General features: G+C 40.6%; 2 protein-coding genes across 3 annotated transcripts in view; both read right to left on the bottom strand.

The window, feature by feature from the left end:
- Positions 1–3,459, bottom strand: part of sipa1l1 (signal-induced proliferation-associated 1 like 1) — a 70,794-nt gene extending 67,335 nt beyond the window's left edge. The window contains exon 1 of one of the 2 annotated variants that reach the window (XM_061754326.1): positions 3,364–3,459. The gene's annotated coding sequence lies outside the window, so the exon portion shown is untranslated. The remainder of the gene's footprint in view (positions 1–3,363) is intronic. The other variant, XM_061754324.1, reaches the window with a different exon arrangement.
- A 6,771-nt stretch (positions 3,460–10,230) lies between these two features.
- rab15 (RAB15, member RAS oncogene family) lies at positions 10,231–22,220 on the bottom strand. Its single transcript, XM_061754660.1, has 7 exons — positions 21,801–22,220; positions 17,050–17,110; positions 16,612–16,672; positions 15,767–15,844; positions 15,534–15,623; positions 15,137–15,202; positions 10,231–14,968 (listed from the first exon to the last, which is right to left on the bottom strand). Exons 1-7 carry the CDS (start codon positions 21,922–21,924, stop codon positions 14,807–14,809), a joined length of 642 nt encoding a protein of 213 aa, XP_061610644.1. The 5' UTR covers positions 21,925–22,220; the 3' UTR covers positions 10,231–14,806.
- Positions 22,221–22,334: the final 114 nt, after the last annotated feature.

Raw genomic sequence — 22,334 nt, 5'->3', positions numbered from 1 at the left:
GATGGCTAGCAAGCAAAATATACCCGAGTACACCCAATTGTCCTGGCAGACTTCTTGTTTGCAGTGATAAATGGGCCACAAACATTTATAATGCAAAAGTTTGAACTTGTTAGCACTCAATTATTATTTCATGATCCCTTTTATTTGTGATTTGGAGAATTTTCCGCATTTATAACTTAGCATTGCTATTCAATTGACCGTACGCGTGGCTTGAAAAATAAAAAGCCTAACCAAAAGTGTCATTTTAAAGCTTAGCTGTTGACCTCATTGACTGAATTCCCCCAGCGTGGCTCAAAAAAAATCATTATTTTATCTTTACTTTGGCATCACAGCGTTAAACTTGAGGTTTTTCAAATGTGATGGCATTGCCTTGTTCTGGGAGACATGTTTATTAAGCTGTCACAGACTCGGGGCGACCACCTCCAGATTACACGACCGCAGTAACCCAGAGAGGCAGAGCGGTGGAATTCCTGTCTGCGTTGTGGGGGGAACTGAAAGAATAGAGTCCATTCACAGTGCTGCACTCAAGCGGCACTCCAACACTAATGGAGATTGACATGAAGAAAGGCGACAAGTTGTTTTCACATGCGCCGCCTCTTTTCTCCGCTTTGCTGAGAGGCGTAATGCAGACGTGTGTGTGCTCTGGAAATAGACAGAATTGGATGCACTTGTTTTTGTGGGGTGGAGAGACAAGTGTGTCTCATTAGAAGAGTGTGTAATTACAATCCTGTTGCATTATCGCCAAGATAGTCGCTCAGTCAGCTGATTGACAGACATTGGAGAAGGACAAAAAAAGTAATTGTGGTATCCTTTTTAACTAAATGAAGACAAATAATGATTCAACTCCATGACAAAGTCCATTCTTCAACCCCCACAAAGATCAACACATTCATACAAAGCATCAATCAGGGCTCTTTTAACTCATCCTGAAAGACATTTGGCATTATTCTTTACTTCCATTCTAACAAGAACAGTTTGGGGAAAGCCTTTTTGTCTTACATGGTGCACAAAACAAGTACAGCACAGCATGTTTGGATGAATTTAGTTAAGAACAACTTTTCTCAAAAGAGTGGAAGCTGTTGTAACTGCAAAGGGGCAGAAGTACTCCATATTTTCTTCCAGCCATTCATCTATTTTCTATAGTGCTTGTCCTCATTAGGGTCGCGGGTGAGCTGACTGTGGGGAAGAGGCGGGTTACACCCTGGACTGGTCGCAAATCAGCAAATCCCAGGGCACCGACAAACAACCATTCACGTGCAAATTCACACTTCAGGACAATTTTAGTCTTCAATTAACCGAACACGTTTTTGGAATGGTAGGAGGAAGCCTGAGTACTCAAACATGGAAGCATGGAGAGCACATGCAAAATGGAGGAGGGAGATAAAAAAAATGTCACCCATGAAAATAAACCTTCGCTGGTGGTGGGGAATCAATGCTCACCCTGACCTGTTTGGATGCCCCCCACCTCCCCACACCCAAGGTGGATGCCCAGGGCCACCGCCCTTCAAACCCACAACCTCAAAACTGTGAGGCAGAAACGTACTAACCACAATATTTCACTGGGCTGCTATCCATCCATCCATTTTCTGAGCCGCTTCTCCTGACTAGGGTCGCGGGAGTGCTGGAGCCTATCCCAGCTATCAACGGGCAGGAGGCGTGGGTGCACCCTGAACTGGTTGTCAGCCAATCGCAGGGCACATTTAAACAAACAACCATTCGCACTCACATTCACACCTACGTGCAATTTAGAGTCTTCAATCAACCTACCACGCATGTTTTTGGGATGTGGGAGGAAACCGGAGTGCCTGGAGAAAACCCACACTGGCACGGGGAGAACATGCAAACTCCACACAGGCTGGGCCGGGGATTGCACCCTGGTCCTCAGAACTGTGAGGCAGACTCTCTAACCAGTCGTCCACCGTACCGCTGCTATCGAAACCCAATTGTCTAAATGCAATCCGTGACACCCGTATGCAATTAAAAAACAAACCTCTCTTCACTATGTCAGCTAGTACAGGCTGCTGTCCACTAAATTGAATGTCAGCCATATGAAAGACAGGGGTCAGATTATATACTCGATACTGTATATATTTAATTCCATGCATGTGCCTCCAGGCAGCGGTAATAAAAAATCTAAGGGCAAAACAAATTCTCTATTCAGTATCTGTTTTTTTCTTCTTTTTCTGGCGGCCTACAGGGATTTAAAAGTCACATATTGCATTTAGAGACAGAACAGATGCCTTATCTCAAGTCTGTGTTTTTCTTTCCAGTGCAGCTAACCACTATTCAGAATTCATCCAACATTTTCGGGGAAAAAAGGCCTCTCGGTCACACAAACTTTCAGTGCTTGAAACCATGGCTGTGCATGGCATCACACCAGAACACTGAGTACCTCGCCATAGCTCAGCACAGCAAGCAGGATTTTCTTATTTTCTTCTTTGATTCTTTTATATTTGTTTAGGCGGATTCAACTTCAGATTAAGTCGCCGCCGTAGGGACGGAACGTTTTGTTTAGGGACCCCCTGTACATGGGAATTACTTGAAGACTGAATCACATTCAACACAATTAGACTGTTTTGTTTGTTTGCCAATGGTTAACTTCTTTTTACACCGGAGTAACAAGTGAGAATGTTAAAAAGTGAAACGTGTGCCAAACATCTATGACGCAGCTCAGTTTTAGGGATTTTATATTCTTATTAACAGTGCTTGGCATATTTTTAACACTTTATTGACAGCTTTATGAAGGCAACAGTTTGGAACAGATTATTTCTATTTACATTATTTTCTATGAGGGAAATTGTTTTGGAATGCGTAAAAATAACATGGGTTCGGAATTATTCACTCATTCCAACAATCCATCCATATTCTGCTTATCAATTATTACAACGAAGTACATCATCAGCCAGTCTTGTAATATGTTGCTGTACTTATATTGAAGATATTTTTACACCACAACCCATGAATTTGTCTTGTGCCAAAAATCAAACTAACCTAGAAAGTAATTATTTATTTTTTTCTGTATCAACCAAATGCATCATGGGATATATTGCTTACCTAGTGACCATCGGGTGTTCACTGCTTTTCAAGAATCATTGTGGGATACATTAAGGGCACTGCACCTCACGAGAGGCTGCACACGAGGTGGGCACTCCGCACAAGGTAAGCGCAGCGAAAACCAAGAGTAGTGTGTATAGTGAGGACAAGCGCTGTAGAAAACGAATGGATGGATAAAATGTTTCGCCATGGGCCAAGAGGAGCGAGTTGGAGAGAGTCCCATGTGGGTTTAAGATAGCATTTTGTGTAGTCCATTATAAGACAGGGCTATGCATTAATTATGAAGCCCTTTAAGACTCTTTGACTTACTTGGACTGGAGTGCATCACTTGAGGTGCACATGCCATATGAGGGTGTCAAAACATCTTAGGCGCTGTCAAAATCTTTCCAAGCTCAGCCTGTCTTTGTAGAGACATACAAAGTGGAGACGTTCAGGAAGAGGTAGAGGGGTATAAAGCATTCAGAAGTATTTCTCGGATGGAGCGTGTGAACACACACACACTCCGAGAGCTGGAGCAATGTGACTCACACTGGTGTGAAAGAAAGCGCAGTGGTGGGAGGATGACATCACAACCCCCTGCAGAGAGAAAAAAAGGGCCGAGCAGTTGGACCCAGTTCAAGCATGTACATACTGTATAGCCCCATTACCCCCCCCCCCCCACACACACACACATATATACACACACACACACAAACACGTACACACGTGTTAAGATATATAGGTACACACGCTCCCACTCCTCCTCCATGTTGCACCCATCACATGTGAGCACAGTGAGCATTTTCTCACCAGAAGCAGCACATATTGTCCCGAGGAGACACTCCAGGTGTTATGTTGTGGATTTTCAAACTCACATGAGGTGGGGAAGGAGGGCTAGGGGGAGGAGCGGGGGCTGAGCCGGTGGTTGGCCAGGATACGGACACGCTCTGACAGGATTTACGGGGGGCTGAGGTTGGAAAATAGGACAGTAGCATGCAACAGATGTTGAAAGGCGTCATTTTTTTTTTATGGACAGTTGGTCTGAGGATGTGCCTTCAGCACGTTTAGCCCCCCGCCTGCCTGCACCTGCAATGACAGCTCAAACACAGGGAGAGTAAGTCACTGTCATAGAACCCCACAACCCAACCACCACCAACACCATCACAGTACATTCTGCATTCAAGTGAAAGAACACTCTCACGCTCAGTCACTCTAATGCGATTGAGGAGAAGGCGGCGAGATTACAGCTTGATCTGAAAGACAAGTTGCTGATGCAGTGATTCACCACCAAAAGCAGATTGGGTGTCTTTTTTTGGGTGGGGGCATGGACGAACTTCTTTTCTTTTTTCTTTGTCCAAACTGAGGAACAAAAGCTTTCTTTTGAGCGCAAATGTGAAATTTCTCAGCTCTTGTGATTATCATAAAGCACCCTTGTCAGCAGAGAGTGTTGTCTGACACAAGCGACGTGTGACAAAATCTGGCTGAAACTCAAAACTGATGATGATTCTAAAGCTGGATAGTGATTTACCTGACTGGACCCGGGAGAGGAAAGGTATAGAAGATGGATGATGGATGGATGGATTTTTAAGATGCAACAGGGGAAGTCGCCCATGGCGGCGTTCTTGGGGGGTGCAGCCCAACCCCCGTAGACAAATGGATTAACAATGTAAAGATGCCCGTCACGTTGTTTTGTTACCCGTTTTGATAGGTGAAAATTTTTCACCAGTCTAGTACTACAGTCTTTTACTACAAAGCCACGCTTCAGGGACATCTGTGAAAAAATGTGTTGCTTGGATGGCAGCATATGTTGCTCTAAAACCTGTATGTACCTTTCAGCATGCCTTCATAGATGTAAAAGTTACCCATGCCATGGGCACTAACACATCGTCATACCATCACAGATGCTGGCTTTTGAACTTTGCGCTGATAACAATTCCGGATGGTCCTTTTGCTCTTTGGCCTAGAGGACACGACGTCCATGATTTCCAAAAACTATTTGAAATGTTGACTTGTCAGACAATAGCACATTTTTCCGCTTTGCGTCAGTCCATCTCAAATGAGCTTGGTCCCGCAGAAGCCAGTCACGTTTCTGGGTGTTGTTGATAGATGGCTTTGGCTTTGCATGGTCGTTTTAACATTTGCAGCTGTAGCGATGAATTGTGTTAACTGAATGTTTTTCTGAAGTGTTCCCAAACCGACATGGCAATATCCTTTACATAAAGTAGTGATCCTATTATTTAATGCAGTGCAGCTTCAGGGATCGAAGGTCATGGGGATTCAATGTTGGTTTTCCGTCTTGCCGCTTATGTGCATATATTTCTGCAGATTCTCCGATTTTTTTCATGATATTATGCACCATAGATGATGAAATCCCTAAATTCTTTGCAATTGTACATTGAGAAATATTGTTGTGACTCTTTGCTCACGCAGTTGTTCACAAAGTGGTGACCCTTGTCCCAGCCTCGCTTGTGAAAAACTGAGCCTTTCGCGGATGCTCCTTTTATACCCAATCATGATGCTCACACCTGTTTCCAATTAACCTGTTCACCTGTGGAATGTTCCAAACAGGTGTTTTTTGAGCATTCCTCAACTTTCCCAGCTTTTTTATAATGCGTTGGAGGCATCAAATTCAAAATGAGAGAATATTTGCAAAAAAAACAAAGAATAATGTTCATGAGTTTGAACATTATCTTATGTTTGTAGTGTATTCAATTGAATGTAGTTTGAAAAGCATTTGCAAATCATTTTATTCTGTTTTTATTTACATTTTACAGAACGTCCCAACTAAATTGGAATTGGGGTTTGTAGAAAAAAAAGAAGAAGCCAGGTTAAGTGTTACCTTATCTGGTAACTCCAGTACATTGTAGTTTCAAACTCTCTTCCTGTGATTTCTACTGTGGGGACTAACTTGTGATGTGAGACATGTTATACAAACAGTAGGCGAGAGGAAGTGGTTTCCACCGTGTTGGTTGGTTAGTTAGTTAGTTAGTATATTTGCACTGCTTTATTTATTTATTTATTTAATTTAAATCATTAAACACAACAAGTCACACTCACCCATGAGCATTCTTCAGAAGAAATTAACACAAGAGGACTAAGCATTGGAAAAAAATGCTAATTCAGAAAGTAATTTCAAAAACTAATAAAGGGAAAAGATCAAGCTGGCAGAATTAGTTTTATCCTAAAACGTTTGACCCACAATAAAACAGGAGGGTTAAGGACCTTGGGAGAGGTTAGAGCTCAATTGAAAGAATCGACGTGGCATTAATAGCTTAAGCTTATTGTCCGAATTAAGCGAAACCTATTTATATTAGCTTTATTTTGTGTTTTGTCAGAAGCTAAAAGAAGTATGCAGTAAATATGTGGGAAAAAAAGAAATTTTGCTGAAAGGCTAGTGACTGATGTGTTGTAAAATAATATAGCGCGTGTCCTCATTAGATTTGAGGGTACGCTGGAGCTTACTCCAGGTTGACTGGTAGCCCATGCAGGGCGTAGATTAATACAAGCATTCACGATCACATTCCTACCAGAGGACAATTAAACAAAAGTGTGTGTTTTTTTTATACATGCAAACTCCAAAATTGATTCAAACCTGGATCTCCTGACTGTGAGGCTGAGCACTAGTCCACCATGACTACCTACTAGTGCTGCCATTGTAAAATCAATGTGTATGACTATATGTATGTACTTTTTTTTCCCTCCAATCAATCTGACCAGCCTCTTTCCCTGTCCCTTTTTTTGGAGTATGTGGCAGCTGATTACGCTGCATCACGTTTCCAAGGAAACAGCATAGTGAGTCTGTTTGCCAAGTTGTTAAAAACACACATTAGCCACTACTGTAAGTGAGAGTACTAGAGTCTTCCTGATACTGTATGTAGTCCAGCACTAAATGCTTTCACATATAAACGCCACTGACAATATCACATTAACAAACTACATTCAGTCAGTCTGTCCCTCACCTCCAACTTGAGAAGAACAGAGACGCACCGGTAGATAACGTACTGCTGGATTTTCCTTGTAGTCTCCTTAAAATGTTGTTCGACATCAACGCAAGGGCCTGCTCCCTTCTACTCGGTTCAGTTTGCACATCTCTTCTCTAGAAGACAAGTAGAACTCAAAGTACAGGTGGCATGAAAAGATCGACAAAAGGATTCTGTGATTGCTCAGGCTTTACATCCGCCCACACAACTCTGTTTCAAAGTGTGATGTACAGTCTATTTTCACCCATGATGCCGTAAAGCTTCATCTCTCTTTGGATGGAGGGCTGGAGCGGTTGGCAATCTGCACCAAGAGTTAATTAAAGCTGTGAGTCAGGTATTTGAGGATTACTAGCATATGCTGGCCCGTAGTAGTCATCTCCTGGGAAATAGAGGCTGTGGACACTAATTACATGTCTGCATGAAAATGAGATGTGTGTTTTTGCCTGTTTGACTGCTGACTATTATTTATGTATTTATGCAGGAATCATCAAGCACCTTCTTCCATCCTGGATTTTGATGACAAAATAATAACTAAAGCAAAGATGATACCAATGACAGCCAAGAAAAAAAAAAAACACTATTTGGTGTTTTTGGCTTGCAATTTGTACATATAGTATTGAACACAAAAAGGAGAGTAACGCCTTTGCCCTGCCCAATTGACAAGTACCATATAAATAATTTAATATAAAAAATATCAAATTGAATTATTTTTAACTTAAATTATTAAATATCTAATTAAACCAAATTAGTTTGATAAAACAATATTAAAAATGGTCATCATATACATTAAATGTATAGTTTAAAATAGAATCACTTCATAATTGCATTTTATCAGGCATATTTAATTAATAATGGAATAGCTATCAATATTACTGGGAAAAATGTCACTTTGGGTTAATAGTGCATCTAACAATTGCACTGCATTAGGACACTGCGAGAGTCTAACTGTTTTCCATGCGAGTTTGCTGACTTCACATAACCTGCAGGTGCATCTCAACAAATTCTAATATTCAATTCAAAATGTTTCACATTATTTGGATATATCAAAGACAGGCAAATACCTTTCACAGGCCCAATTCCTACCTAATTAAAAGTGCAAAAATCCTTTTAATGTTTTCTTATGTACAGTAAAATTCTAATTTATTGAGTTTTCCACCATATCCTAATTCATTGATTGCAGGGCATTGAGGAAGAACAGATCAACATAATACAAGTAAAATGCTCAGCTCTATTTGTTCTTTTTAAACCTGTGTCACCTTGTCAGGTACCTATGTTCAGTTACAGCATATCAATTTATCATTAATTAATTATTTGATTAACATTTAATCTTCTGTTTTTGTACAGAATCAAAGGATCCTTTCTTTGGTACTGATTAAAGCAAAGGGCTACCAGTTTTACGCACACTTCAGAAATAACATTTCGTTGGTTTACCTTCAATGTTATTATTAATAATTTATGATATTCATCTATGTGAAGACACTTATCATCACTTAATGATTTCTCACAATAATTATCAACAATGTTTTTAACAAGCCAGGAAACAAATATCAATATGCAACATTTATTTCTATAGTGTTTTACGTGTTTACATTTTAAATGATCGCTTCCACAACTTTCCCAGGAAATTACAATGTCTCATCAGTGATGAGTCATCTATTGTGAGCTATATTTCGAACAGGCCCACAGGCTACTCATGTGGTCCTAGGGGGCTACCTTGATGATATTCAGGATCCCACTTAGTGCTTTAACACTTTAAATGTTGTGTAAATCAAACTCAGTCCGCACCTGGAGTTTAATTTCAGGAATGTATAATTCATAATAATCCCTGAAGGGCAAATTGAAATTATGAATGATCATTAATCATTATTATTGGCAGGATTTGAGGGCCCCAAACTGAAATTTTGCTCTGGATAAATTGATAGAGCACCTGCCGTTAATTATTCGTACTTATTGATATAGACACTCACAAGTGTTCATTCCAGATCCATTTTGTCTCAAGGCCATGCTGGTCTCAGCCATGACTCTGACTGAACTCTTGGAAGTCTTAAAATCCTTCGCTATGCGCATCACTCTTAACATGTTGTCATCTTATGTACTAAAGCTGTCAAATTAATGTTAACGCATTAGTGGAGGTGCCGCATTTCTCTTGCATGCAGGGAAACGAGCTGCCGTGCGTGTATCAAAGAGCATTAAATAGTGCACTAAATGTACTCGGTCACCTTGCACGCGGCTGTGTGGACACGCGTGGGTGATATGTGTCAGTGTGCACGTTCACAATATATGTGTGTGTCACTCAGCCTTGGTGCTGGATAGCGAGCTGTCATATCAGTGCCACATGCATATTCATGGTGAAGCTAATATCACCCTAGGCGCTTTAATGAGTTGACAACATGAACAACTCGGATGAGGCGATGGACAAAAGCTTTGCAGCTTTTCTCTCCCTCAGAGAACAGAGTAACTGTCAACCTCTTACACGTCTATTACCGGCAGTTCCAGTGAATGGCTTACAATAGCCTCTTAAATAGTTTGGGAAGAAATATGAAGACAATATTGGTGTTATTGCAGCTAAAAATGACCCCGGACCTCGTGATCACATGATGCTGTAGCAAGTAATTACTGTGAATGTTATACATGAGTACTCGTTTCTCTGCTGTGGGATATTTTTGTTGCATCTGCCATCTAGTGGTCACATCAGCAAACTACATGAAAAACTCACTACTTTGAATATAACGTTTGAAGGCTTAAAATGTCTCTATTAATTCAGTTCTTTACTGCTTGTTACAGTTAGCTTTTAATTGCAAATAAAGTGCATTAATATTGATTATTATTCAATGTTGATAGTATTCTTGTGATTGGTTTGTATTAAGGGAGAGTCACGTTTGCATTTTTTTGTATTTTAAGTATTGAAACTTACATTTTTCTTTTTTTCCTTTGTATTCGTTCATTTATTTTACTGTGCAATAAACGTCTTGCATTTAGAATTTTTCTTATACCCATTGGCTCCTAATTATGTATATATACCAGGTTTTCAAAAGAAAATCACTTGATAAATGGATGATGTGAAAAATATAAATGCAATTTAATAAGAAATCTAATAACATGATGATGATATAAGTTCAACCATATTGTATTAATTTTATGACATTTTAGGTTGTGGTTTGTTACTCTGTTCTGTACTCACTTGTACCTCTTGTTGTATGAAAATGATACACAGTGCCCGAGACAAAACAGTTTATTTTCTGAAATGAAATGGGATGAGGATGCAGGGGAAAAAAATGAAAGTCAGTGGGGAGGTGCACCAGGGGCAAGAGAGTGAGAAAAAGACTAAATATTTATCAGTGCTTCAATTAGAAAACAATTAGAGTCAATGCGGGCACCGAGTTAAGCCAAAAATCTTTGTAGGTCCTACAATGAGAGTCAAAGGGGAGGTGTACAAGGGGCATGAGAGTGAGAACAAGCCAAAATATTTCCAGGTACTGCAATAGAAAAAATAGGCAAGCTATTTTAGGTGTTGCAGTGGGAGTTAATGGCTGCTGTACCAGGGGTATCAGAGTGAGAAATGTTGCTTCACAAAAAAATCCATAGCTTTGAGTAGCATGACAGTCTCTCCATAAATAAGAAAAGAACACCCTTGAACACGGTTTTAAATCTGCAAGGATTTACTCATAAACGTGACAACTTCTCTTCAAGAATAATATGCTGCATTCTGCTTGTACAATGTAATATAGTTCCACAAATACTAGTCAAGTAGGTCTAAAGAAGGGAGAAAAGTTATTTTTTTCTTCTTTCAAACAACATCTGTATTACGATTCTAGAGTTTACAATCCAGAACACCATTCAACGACACACACACACGCACACACGCACGCACGCACACACACTCACACACACACTCTGTCATTTCCCATTGTCGTGTAGTGTTTAAGAATACGAAACGGATGCACACAAAGTGGATGTTCATTCTGTCTCTGAGAGGCATCTCTGGTTGAATCATAAGAGTTGAATTTACAGCCAGCTGATTTTTAACTTCACTGAAGTTGCAATCAAATAAAATTTGCGTGCAAAAACTGTTCACTTGTCTCCAGGACGAACTGAGATTTTGGCTCTTGAAAAACACCACTGTGGGCCTCTATCTATGCACGTACCTTACTGTGGTAACACAAATTCCTTTTTATGTGAATTCTGTGTTTTGGAAAACCCTGCTGTGCCCGTTTCAAAAGGACGGTCATTAAACCATCAAGATTAGAGATCACAGATTTCAAACTATAAAGAAATATGTGTTAAATTCCCCTTAATTAATGAGTTAATTAAAGTAATTTAAGCACAAACTTCTTGGATGTGAACAAAAATGATCGACAACCAAAGAAAAACATCCCTGAACGTCTCTCCAGTGTGCACACTACGTTACAATTAGCGCCATTTTGGGGTAACTTCGTACAATAGTGCATTAAACAGTTGAAAAAGTACCAATGTATGTACTCACTGAAAACCACTGAAGAGGTGGATGGTGGGCAATTGTGAGTACAATGTTCATTTGCTCTGGTGGGGAAAAGATAACAAAACAAATCTAGTCAATATGGAACAGTTTGGAAACATTGTCTAAATTTTACACTGATTTTGAAACTCTTTTCTACAACCCAAATTCCAATGAAGTTGGAACTGATAAACTTGATTGTTTTTAGCAAATAATCATTAACTTAGAATTTTACGGCTGCAACACGTTCCAAAAAAGCTGGGACAGGTGGCAAAAAAGGCTGAGAAAGTTGAGGAATGCTCAACAAACACCTGTTTGGAACATCCCACAGGTGAACAGGCTAATTGGTAACAGGTGGGTGCCATGATTGGGTATAAAAGGAGCTTCCCTGAATTTCTCATTCATTGACAAGCAAAGATGGGGCGAGGTTCACCTCCTTGTGAACAAGTGCGTGAGAAAATAGTCGAACAGTTTAAGGACAATGTTCCTCAACGTACAATTGCAAGGAATTTAAGGATTTCATCATCTACGGCCCATATCATCATCAAAAGGTTCAGAGAATCAGGAGAAATCACTGCATGTAAGCGGCAAGGCCGAAAACCAACGTTGAATGCGCGTGACCTTCGACCCCTCAGGTGGCACTACATCAAAAACCGACATCAATGTGTAAAGGATATCACCACATGGGCTTAGGAACACTTCAGAAAACCAATGTCAGTAAATACAGTTTGGCGCTTCATCCGTAAGTGCAACTTGAAACTACTATGCAAAGCAAAAGCCATTTATCAACAACACACAGAAACGCCGCCGGCTTCTCTGGGCCCGAGCTAATCTAAGATGGACTGATGCAAAGTGGAAAAGTGTTCTGTGGTCCGACGAGTCCACATTTCAAATTGTTTTTGGAAATTGTGGACGTCTTGTCCTACGGGCCAAAGAGGAAAAGAACCATCCAGCAAAGTTCCAAAGCCAGCATCTGTGATGGTATGAGGCTGTGTTAGTGCCAATGACATGGGTAACTTACACATCTGTGAAGGCACCATTAATGCTGAAAGGTACATACAGGTTTTGGAGAAACGTATGCTGCCATCCAAGCAACGTCTTTTTCAATTTACGCCCCTGCTTATTTCAGCAAGACAATGCCAAACCACATTCTGCACGTGTTACAACAGTGTGGCTTCGTAGTAAGAGAGTGCGGGTACTAGACTGGCCTGCCTGCAGTCCAGACCTGTCTCCCATTGAAAACGTGTGGCGCATTATGAAGCGTAAAATACGACAACGGAGACCCCGGACTGTTGAACAGCTGAAGCTGTACATCAAGCAAGAATGGGAAAGAATTCCACCTACAAAGCTTCAACAATTAGTGTCCTCAGTTCCCAAACGTTTATTGAATGTTTTTAAAAGAAAAGGTGATCTAACGCAGTGGTAAACATGAGCCTGTCCCAGCTTTTTTGGAACATGTTGCCGCCATAAAATTCTATGTTAATGATTATTTGCTAAAAACAAAAAAGTTTATCAGTTTGAACATTAAATATCTTGTCTTTGTAGTGTATTCAATTAAATATAGGTTGAACATGATTTGCAAATCATTGTAGTCTGTTTTTGTTTAACACAACGTCCCAACTTCGTTGGAATTGGGGTTGTACAATGTAGCTGTCTTACGTGTGAAGAGTATGGGAAGACATCTTGGTTTTTATTTGATATCCTTGATATCTAGTTTAAGGTTTGTGTACGCTCTTTGTCCTCACTAGTAGGACAACTTTGACAGACAAGAACAACAATGACATGTTACTAGTGAAGCAAAACTGTACACTTTATGACATCTGCGCAATACTAGTACTATTAATAAAGCACTAGCTCTCAAACTGTTCACAAGTACAACCTAAAAAAATATACTTAGCTCTTCAAGTACCACCATCATAACCAACACTGAAATACAGTAGCGCAGTAGGCCTAAGAGTTCATCAAAAACAAGTCATGGGCTTTATTCTTAAAATGTATATTTAATGTGATTGTAAACCACTTTAACAGTATACACAGTTTAAACATCAACACGCCACTTAAATCTAAATAATAAATAAATGAATAAACTGTGCTTAAATGATGCGGAACGGTGACCGACTGGTTAGCACATCTGCCTCACAGTTCTGAGGACCGGGGTTCAAATCCCGGCCCCGCCTGTGTGGAGTTTGCATGTTCTCCCCGTGCCTGCATAGGTTTTCTCCGGGTACTCCGGTTTCCTCCCACATCCCAAAAACATGCATGGTAGGTTAATTAACTTGAAATTGCCCGTAGGTGTGAATGTAAGTGCGAATGGTTGTTTGTTTATATGTGCCCTGCGATTGGCTGGCGAACAGTTCAGGGTGTACCCAGCTTCTCGCCCGAAGATAGCCGGGATAGGCTCCAGCATGCCCGCGACCCTAGTGAGGATAAGCGATACAGAAAATGGATGGATGGATACTTAGATTATTTAATAAAAATGTATTGCAATTAAGATAAATAAAAACTGTACCTCAATATATATTTGAAAACAAGCAATTTCAAAAGATTAAATGCAACGGTAGTCTACTTAAAAGTTAAATACAGCTGAACTCTACATAACAAATGTAGTGTACTGGACTTACAAAAAAATAAAATAAATAAATAAATAAAGTTTAAGCCACTCTAACATAGATTTTTCATATACCACTAGAGGGAGCCCACATACGAGAATCACTGCCCTAGATGTTAACTAGTAGAATTTTATGAAGTCATTAGTTGTACTAGCAGCACGCATTTTGCAACTAGTGAACAGTTTTGCCTCACTGGTAACATGCAGTTGTCCTACTAGCATGCCAAAGTTATCCTGGTAGTGAGGACAAAAAGCATACCCAGTACATGGACCTTACGCCGGATATCAAGGATATTGAATAAATGCTCAGGCGGTTTTCAGTGCTTGACACATGCCTACTAGTTGGGCCTAGTAGTGTTACTCGTACAGCACAGTAGTTTACTCGTAAAGTTCAATTGTGTACTAGAAGGCCAGAAATGGCACTAGTCGTTGAGAAAACATTACTAGTAAGACACAGTCATTCTACTAGTGCGCCCTAGTTGCTTTACTAGTATCGCCAAATTGTCATACTAGTGATGACAAAGAGCGCACTAGTACATTGACCTGAAGCTGGTTATCAAGGATATTGAATAAATGTTTAAACTTCTTTCCATAATACAATTTCCCGACGGGTGATGGACAAGCATTAGGCAGGAACAAACACAGTCGCCACGCACTCCCCGCATCTCGGTGCGTCTGAAGGAGGCAGTTCAACGCTTTGTGTTCCGTCTTTTAACACCAGCACCCCTTCCCCTGGTCGGCGGACCCGCCGTCACACAGTCCCTCCTCTTCCTCCAGAGCGGCCAGGTTCAGCTCGTCGTTCAGAGACATCCGCAGAAGATCCAGGTCCTTCTTGTTGGCCGCCAGCACCTGCTCGCCCAGCCGTGTAAAAGTCTCCATATGGAACACAAAAGAGCAGCGAGAGAGACATTCATATTTTTCTATTTTGTAACCAAGGCCAGACACTGTGAATCCTTATTATCCAACAGTGATAGTTGTAATGCATTTTATGAGGAACAGACGAAGTGCAATGCCTTTTCTTGTTGTTGAAAACTGCCTCACCTCTGTTATGTTTTGGTTGGTGAAGGCACTTGTCTCAAAAAAATCCATTCCATAAGCTCTGGCCAGCTGGAGGATGGGGAAATTAATTAGATTTAGGGTTGTTACTTGGTCTCTCTCACACACACAACTCATTTGATGGAAAATCTGCACCAAAAAAAAGTAACGGATCTTCAGCTTTCAGTTGAAATTCCAGCATGAACCTAGAATGCACTTTAACCTTTAGAGATTAATTTAATTTGATTTTTGAATGCGAGTCAAAAAGTTAGATGTTTCAGTACAGTAAATTCAAGTAAAGAGTTACGGTGCATATTAGGTTCATCCTGAAATTTCACCAGAAAGCCGAATATCTCTAACTTTTTGTGAGTGGCAAAGTATAAAGTGACACACACACACACACCTTGACACCTTGCTCTGTGGCCACCTGCCTCTTGTCCACTTCATCCGACTTGTTCCCGACCAAGATCTTTTGGACCTTTTCTGGAGCGTACTAGTAATAGTGGGAATGAGAAATTAAGAGGGAACAGATAGCTACTGTAGATAATGGACTGCCTGCCAGAAATGAATTACTACACTACAAATGACTTCATTAAAAATTATATAATAAAACCTCATGCACTGGCTGCCACTCACCTCGTCCACGTCACTGGCCCACTTCATGATGTGTTGGAAGGAGCGCTCACTTGTGATGTCGTAGACCAGGAAAATTCCCTGAGGAGTGATGGGAGATTGGAAGATTTTAATTAACAGAACAACAGTGAGCGCGGAGCATTAAAGTAGAAATTGAGTATCACTGGCCGGAGGAGGCATTTAAAGGAACATGATCTTGCAATTTCATTATCTGTTTTCCAGTAAATAGAAAATTCTATTCTAGCAGATTGGACATTCTGTGCAGCCTGCCGGCTCAACTTCACAGTACTTGTTAATCAAGATTAACATCTTTTACTGTCTGCAGTGCTCTTTTTTTTTTTTTTTTTTTAAACCAAGCACCTAACAGCCATCCACTAACAGGGCCTTGAATAGAAAAACAAGGGCACCTCCATACATAACAACAGTGTGACCGGGGTCGTGTGTCACATATCGACAAATAACCATTCACACTCACATTCACACCTCTGGTTAATTTAGAGTCGTTAATGAATGAACACTTTGAATGTGGGAGGAAGCCAGAGTACCCACTGAAAATACACACAAGCACGGGGAGAAAATACAAACTCCACACAGGAGGGCTGATTCAAACTCCCAACCTAAAAACTATGAGGGAGACGTGCTAACCACGAGGTTCACCGTGCTTCCACAACCACAACATTAGGTGTGCATTTATTTTTGCATGGAAGAAGACCATTATGTAGCCCGCTATGCATCCTTGGTACATAACATAACATCTATTTGTGCGATAAAAGTTCTCTAAGAAAACAATCTGGTTCAAACAAAAACACTCCAATATGTTGAGAATAACAAACACACACATTTACTACCTGCGCTCGCCTGTAGTACTGCTTAGTGATGGTCTGGTAGCGTTCCTGGCCTGCAGTGTCCCTGGGAAAACAAACACACATAAGAACAAAAATATAGTTTCATATAACATAGTTACCCAGCCAACACCTTAATCGAACCCCTTGATAATATGTTTTTAATTGTGTTGATGTGAATTGAGGAGCTTTATTTGAACACAAATAGTGCTTGATGCCTTCTTTTGGCATCTAAGGGAAATTAGAAACCTTTTTTGGTGGGGTTGTCAATTACTCGTGGATTTTTGCTATTTGCGGCAGGGCTCGCTCCCTTTCACTGTCTCGTCAAATGAGAATCCTGTATACAGTTGACACCTACGACCTTTTCAAAGATCTAATGTCCGCTTCGGTGGCAGGAGCTACTGGTACAATAACACATATCACACACATGTTGTGAATGCTTACCATATCTGGATGCGCACTTTGATACCATCTATTAGCAGAGTCTTCATTTTAAAGTCGATCCCTGCAAGAGACAGAAGGTGAGGTGTGTATAAACAATGTTGATTTTGGAGAGAAGGGTGACAGAAAGAATGAGTACTGTGTACTACTTTTAACACTGTGGTGGTGTGCACTTGCTCAATATGTTGCAGATTTTTTTGGAGAAACATTTCTACCTGTCACGGAAATCCCTACTATATTATGGAGGTCTGTGGTTTACAGTCATCATTTTTATGGGTTTTCTTTACATAGTGTATACCTACACACTGTCAGGCTCTTGCTCGTGATAAAGAAGAGCCACAGTCATCTTACAATTTGAATCTATTGATTGAACGAGGGGAGAACAGTAAAATACAAGCAGCCACAGCTCACGCCCAGACACTGGGTTGAGTTTACATTTGTTGGGGTTTTGACACTGTCCAAATAAATACGCTTGGAATATTTTTTTCTATTTTGTAAAAGGCCAGACACACTGTCAACCCTTATTATGCACTTACAGTAAATGTCCTTTTTTGCAACGGTGATAGTTGTAAAAAAAAAAAAAAAAGAAAATGGTATGGTCCTGTTATCTTACATCTCTGTGAACCAGTAGGAAGACTGCTAGCATGAAAGATGTTCCAGATGTTTTTTTCTTTTCCCTAAGTTAACTTTAGCATAGCAATGCACTCTTCTGAATCTCTTCCTCGTTATCAAATGTAAATCCCTCTCAACTCTCTTTTTGCTTTTCTTTCCCCGCCTGACCGCCTCCACTGACTAATGCCACTGAAGTCAACAAAAAGTACAACTGCACCCTTTCTACAGACCACAGTATTCCCTAAGAAGTCAATTAACAGCTTGTCTTGGTTAGACTGACTCACAATAAAGTGACCCAGCATCTCACTATATGGAAAAACAGGTACTGAGTTCAATCGAATACCATTTATTTTCCATTCCCAAGTTCATAGTTGCATGTTGTATGTATGTATACAGCAGGGAGAAGGCAGAGTTTGGACATCTTATATGCTCCAGTTGAGTGACAGAGCCACAGTTCACTGACATTGCAGCATTGTTAGCACTGTCATGAGATCCAAAGTCATCCAAGCAAACAGCACTGATACAAGATAACATAATGGATGCTCGAAGAGCTAAATAAAATCAGGGAAGAAGACTTAAGAGCTATAACCAATTTCTTCTTCACATTGTGGTCGAGGGACCTACGCTGTTCAGGCTTAATTCTTGAGTTTATTATTCAAAAAATGTTGATTCAATGAAACAATGCATGTAATTAAGGCCTGTCCTTAGGAGCTGTGCTTCTGCTGAAGCTTAAAAAAGCAGATAACATTTATGCAACCTATTTACTTCACTGTAACAACGGGGAACAGAACAATACGGCAGACTGCATTTAATGGAACGTAGCAGAGCTTCACAATCAGCAGAGTGAAGGCCTTGAATAAATGAATGGGAACAAATCCCAAAGTGACTTGACAAATAAACTGAGCGTGTTCCAGCATTCGACATAGATGAGGTGGTGACATTTGTCAGTGTGTTGGAGGACATGGCTGCGTACTGGATAATGGATGGGCAGATGCTCCAGTTCTTTAGGAAAAACATAACATTATCATTACTACTGGAACAGCTGCAGTCTTAACGTTGCAGCAATATGAAGGGAAGCATCTGTTATTTATAATAAACTTGTTGAATATTGCCTTAAAATTATCATTATGTAACCAGCCATGTAACCAGCCAGCCAGGACACCGCTCATGTTGTGCACGAGGCTATGTTACTCTTCAGAGTTGTGTGCAGCGTTCGTATATACAGTGAACCCTGTTTATCTCTGCGGGATACGTTCCAGACCCACCTGCGAAGTTAAAATCTACATTATACAGTAAACAAGCCATAATTTTTTTTTTTTTTTTTAAATAGTGTTACCCCACAGTAACGGTGGAGACTGGTTAGAGCGTCTGCCTCACAGTACTAAGGACCGGGGTTCAATCCACGGCCCCGCCTGTGTGAGTTTGTATGTTCTCCCAGTGCCTGCGTGGGTTTTCTCCGGGCACTCCGGTTTCCTCCCACATCCCAAAAGCATGCGTGGTAGGTTAATTGACAACTCTAAATTGCCCGTAGGTGTGAATGTGAGTGTGAATGGTTGTTTGTTAGTATGTGCCCTGCGACTGGCTGGCAACCGGTTCAGGGTGTACCCCGCCTCCTGCCCGATGATAGCTGGGACAGGCTCCAGCACGCCCGCGACCCTACTGAGGAGAAGCGGTTCAGAAAATGGATGGATGGATAGTTTTACCCCTCCCACATGGTTAAAACACACTTAAAATAAACAAAACACACTTAACCCTTTGATGCATGAATTATGAAAGCCTTGGTCAAGATTTTTTTTCTGAAGTGTTTTTAATTCTTCTCAGGACATGAAAAAAAAGTTACTTTTTTTTTCATGAAGTTACAGACATGTCCAATCCACTGGACTACAGGACCAAACTACCACTATGCACCAGAGGGTTACAGTAAATATAAACACACTTTAAGGACATTTCATATTTAAAGACAAAGAATTGCAAACATAAAATGTATGCCTGTGCACGAATCGGTAGTGACTCGAATTGGTATTCAGGTGGGCTTGAAAAGCGATCAACAAATCTGAATCAGAATAAATCTTAGAATATCATACTACAAACTGCTGACAAGACCTGCAACTGCTTACATTACATTAAAAGAATATGCAGTGGACCCCACTATTTGCAGAGGGAATACAAATACAAATGCATTGGGAAAAAAAGAGCAAATATTGAATAAGCAGGGATATAGTGCAAATATACCCCCCACCCCAAAATGATTTTTTTTTTTTTTTTTTTTTAAACCCATGAATAGTTGAATAGTGCTGAACCTCAAATATGCGAGAGTATACTCAACTGTATTTCACGATTTTTATCCTGTGGTTATGTCCGGCGCCATTTTGACTTACTGTGCATAGTTTCTGCGCATACCTTCAACGAGACGACAATGAGGTGTCAGATAGTCGAGCCTGAGGAGCTGCACGGATGTTTCTAACAGAACTACAACTGAAGCCGGAAAGGAGCCATCGCTGGAGGTGGATGACGCCGCAGCATAATGAATGGGAGAAGGTTGAGCAGGATCCAACACAGCATGGCAGATGACGACTGCTAACTGCGCCAGGGAGCCAACTAACCAGCCAGACAGCTAGCTAGCAAGGAGGCAACTGGTCCCAGCTAGCGAGGATATAAGCCGCCGAGACAGTTTTAAACCAACCTGGGCTCTACCTTTGGCCACAGTACGATGATGGATCCTGGTTAAAGTAAGCCATTTTAAACTGTTATGATAAAATATAGTCTATATTATTTTATTATATTATCCCATAGTTTCTGTGTGATTTTTATTACTTCAGTAGTTCTTTCTTTGGAGGACAACGCAGGTCCGTGTGGATCGGTTGTCCAGCGACCAGCCAGTCCCCCTGTCCAAACGCCTCCAGTAAGGGGCAAGACAGTTACTCGTCTTGGATGATCAGTCTCCGTCCGGTCCCTGGTCCGACAGGCAATCCTCAGATGCCACTACTGACACCAAGTTTGTTTTGGAATTAAATCAGGAAACAATCTTGTCTATTGTCAAATTAATGAAATCTTTGCAAAGAGAGAGACAGACAGAGAGCTTACAGTTGCTTCGCCCCTCTTTCTGACTCTGAGGAACACGGAAGAGTAACGCACAGTTAAAGGAAATGGGAGGGAGACAAGGAAGAAAGGGCTTTTCACACACAGTTATCTTGTCCTTGACAGAAAAGGGAGGCTGGTAGAGCCACTGAGACAGGAGGAAAAACTTTTAAGCTACTAGCTACGTTTCAAAAAGTCACACAAGAACAAATAACTATTGCAGTAATAAAAATCACAGAAACTATGGGATAAGATAATAAAAGTATATTGTCTATATTTTGCCATAACAAAAATGTTAAAAAAATAAACGTTTCCTGAGGGGAAAACAGCAAAAACCGCCAAAACGCACCAGCGTACTCTCTTTGCGGTTCAAGAGATAGTTTTCAAATAATCAAATTGGATATTTCGTTGGACTATGACATGCCTTTTTTTTGGAATAGTACAAGTAGTAACGATTTGATTCTCATTTGTAAGTCAGTTGCGACTGTCAACACGGATAGCGACTTTAAGCCCTAATAGAATGTGCAGAATTTACATTTACAATTGAGTTATGTCTGTGTGCCTTTAAGAGGTGGGGCCTAGTGGATTTAAAAAGTTTTGTGTGATTCTTTTTGGCACAAATCTGATACGGACTCCCAAAGTCTCAAACTGACTAATACAGTTTTCTTCAATTTAAAACAATTACTATTGTTTTAGTCTTAATTCACATGCTTAAAAACAACGAATCTAACATGATTGTTTCGACTATTATTATAAACAAGAAAATATAGGTGGCCGCACAGTGACAAAGTAGTAAACACGTCTGGATCAGAGTGGAAAGGTTGCGGGTTCCAATCTCGGCTCAGGCCCTTCATTGACAAATGGAAAAATGCAGTACAATATTTGGTAAACACAATAGAAATGATCATGGAAAACATTCATTTGGAGTGATATTGCTCTTCTGTATTGCAAATAAAATGTGTATTGGAAGAAAAAGATACCTGCTTGATCTGGTTGGGCATTCCCCCACTCGATAGAGACCTCTCATGCAACATACACATACAGTAGCGGATATTGGCGCTTACCTATGGTTGAAATGTGAGACGGGTGAAATTCATTGTCGGTGAATCTGCATAGCAAACATGTTTTTCCAACCCCAGAGTCTCCGAGAAGCAGGAGTCGGAAGAGCACATCGTACTGCTTGGCCATGGTGTTGAATTAAAGCCAGGGAAGGGAGGGGGTGTGGAGCTGCCAGTCAGCTAACTCAGCGACGAGTGGCTCCCTCTCCACTCACGAGCCATGTCTGCTTAAACTGTCGACGTCAAAATGTGTGCTTTTGTTTTGTTTTTGTTGTGGACTCAGAGACAAAACAAGGATGTTCGAGCTTGCCCAGTGTCCGAGGCAGCCTCCTGCCTCCAGTGGGTGCGGTGAATTACTGTAAAGTTCAACCAAGATGGCTACTTCCGCTTGCTGGTTTCACAATTAAAGATATCATTTACATTTCGAACATGGATCTTGTTGAAAGAAACAACATCATATAAACGTATGTCCTATGTTATGTTTAAAAATTACATTTTGTATTGATAATTGTGTTGAGCATATATGGGGATTTGGTTTTG

This window comes from Phyllopteryx taeniolatus, chromosome 18 (genome assembly GCF_024500385.1).
Source record: "Phyllopteryx taeniolatus isolate TA_2022b chromosome 18, UOR_Ptae_1.2, whole genome shotgun sequence".
In the NCBI taxonomy this organism is placed as follows: Eukaryota; Metazoa; Chordata; class Actinopteri; order Syngnathiformes; family Syngnathidae; genus Phyllopteryx; species Phyllopteryx taeniolatus.
The sequence above is the reverse complement of the archived record's forward strand: the minus strand, read 5'-3'. Positions and strand labels throughout refer to the sequence as shown.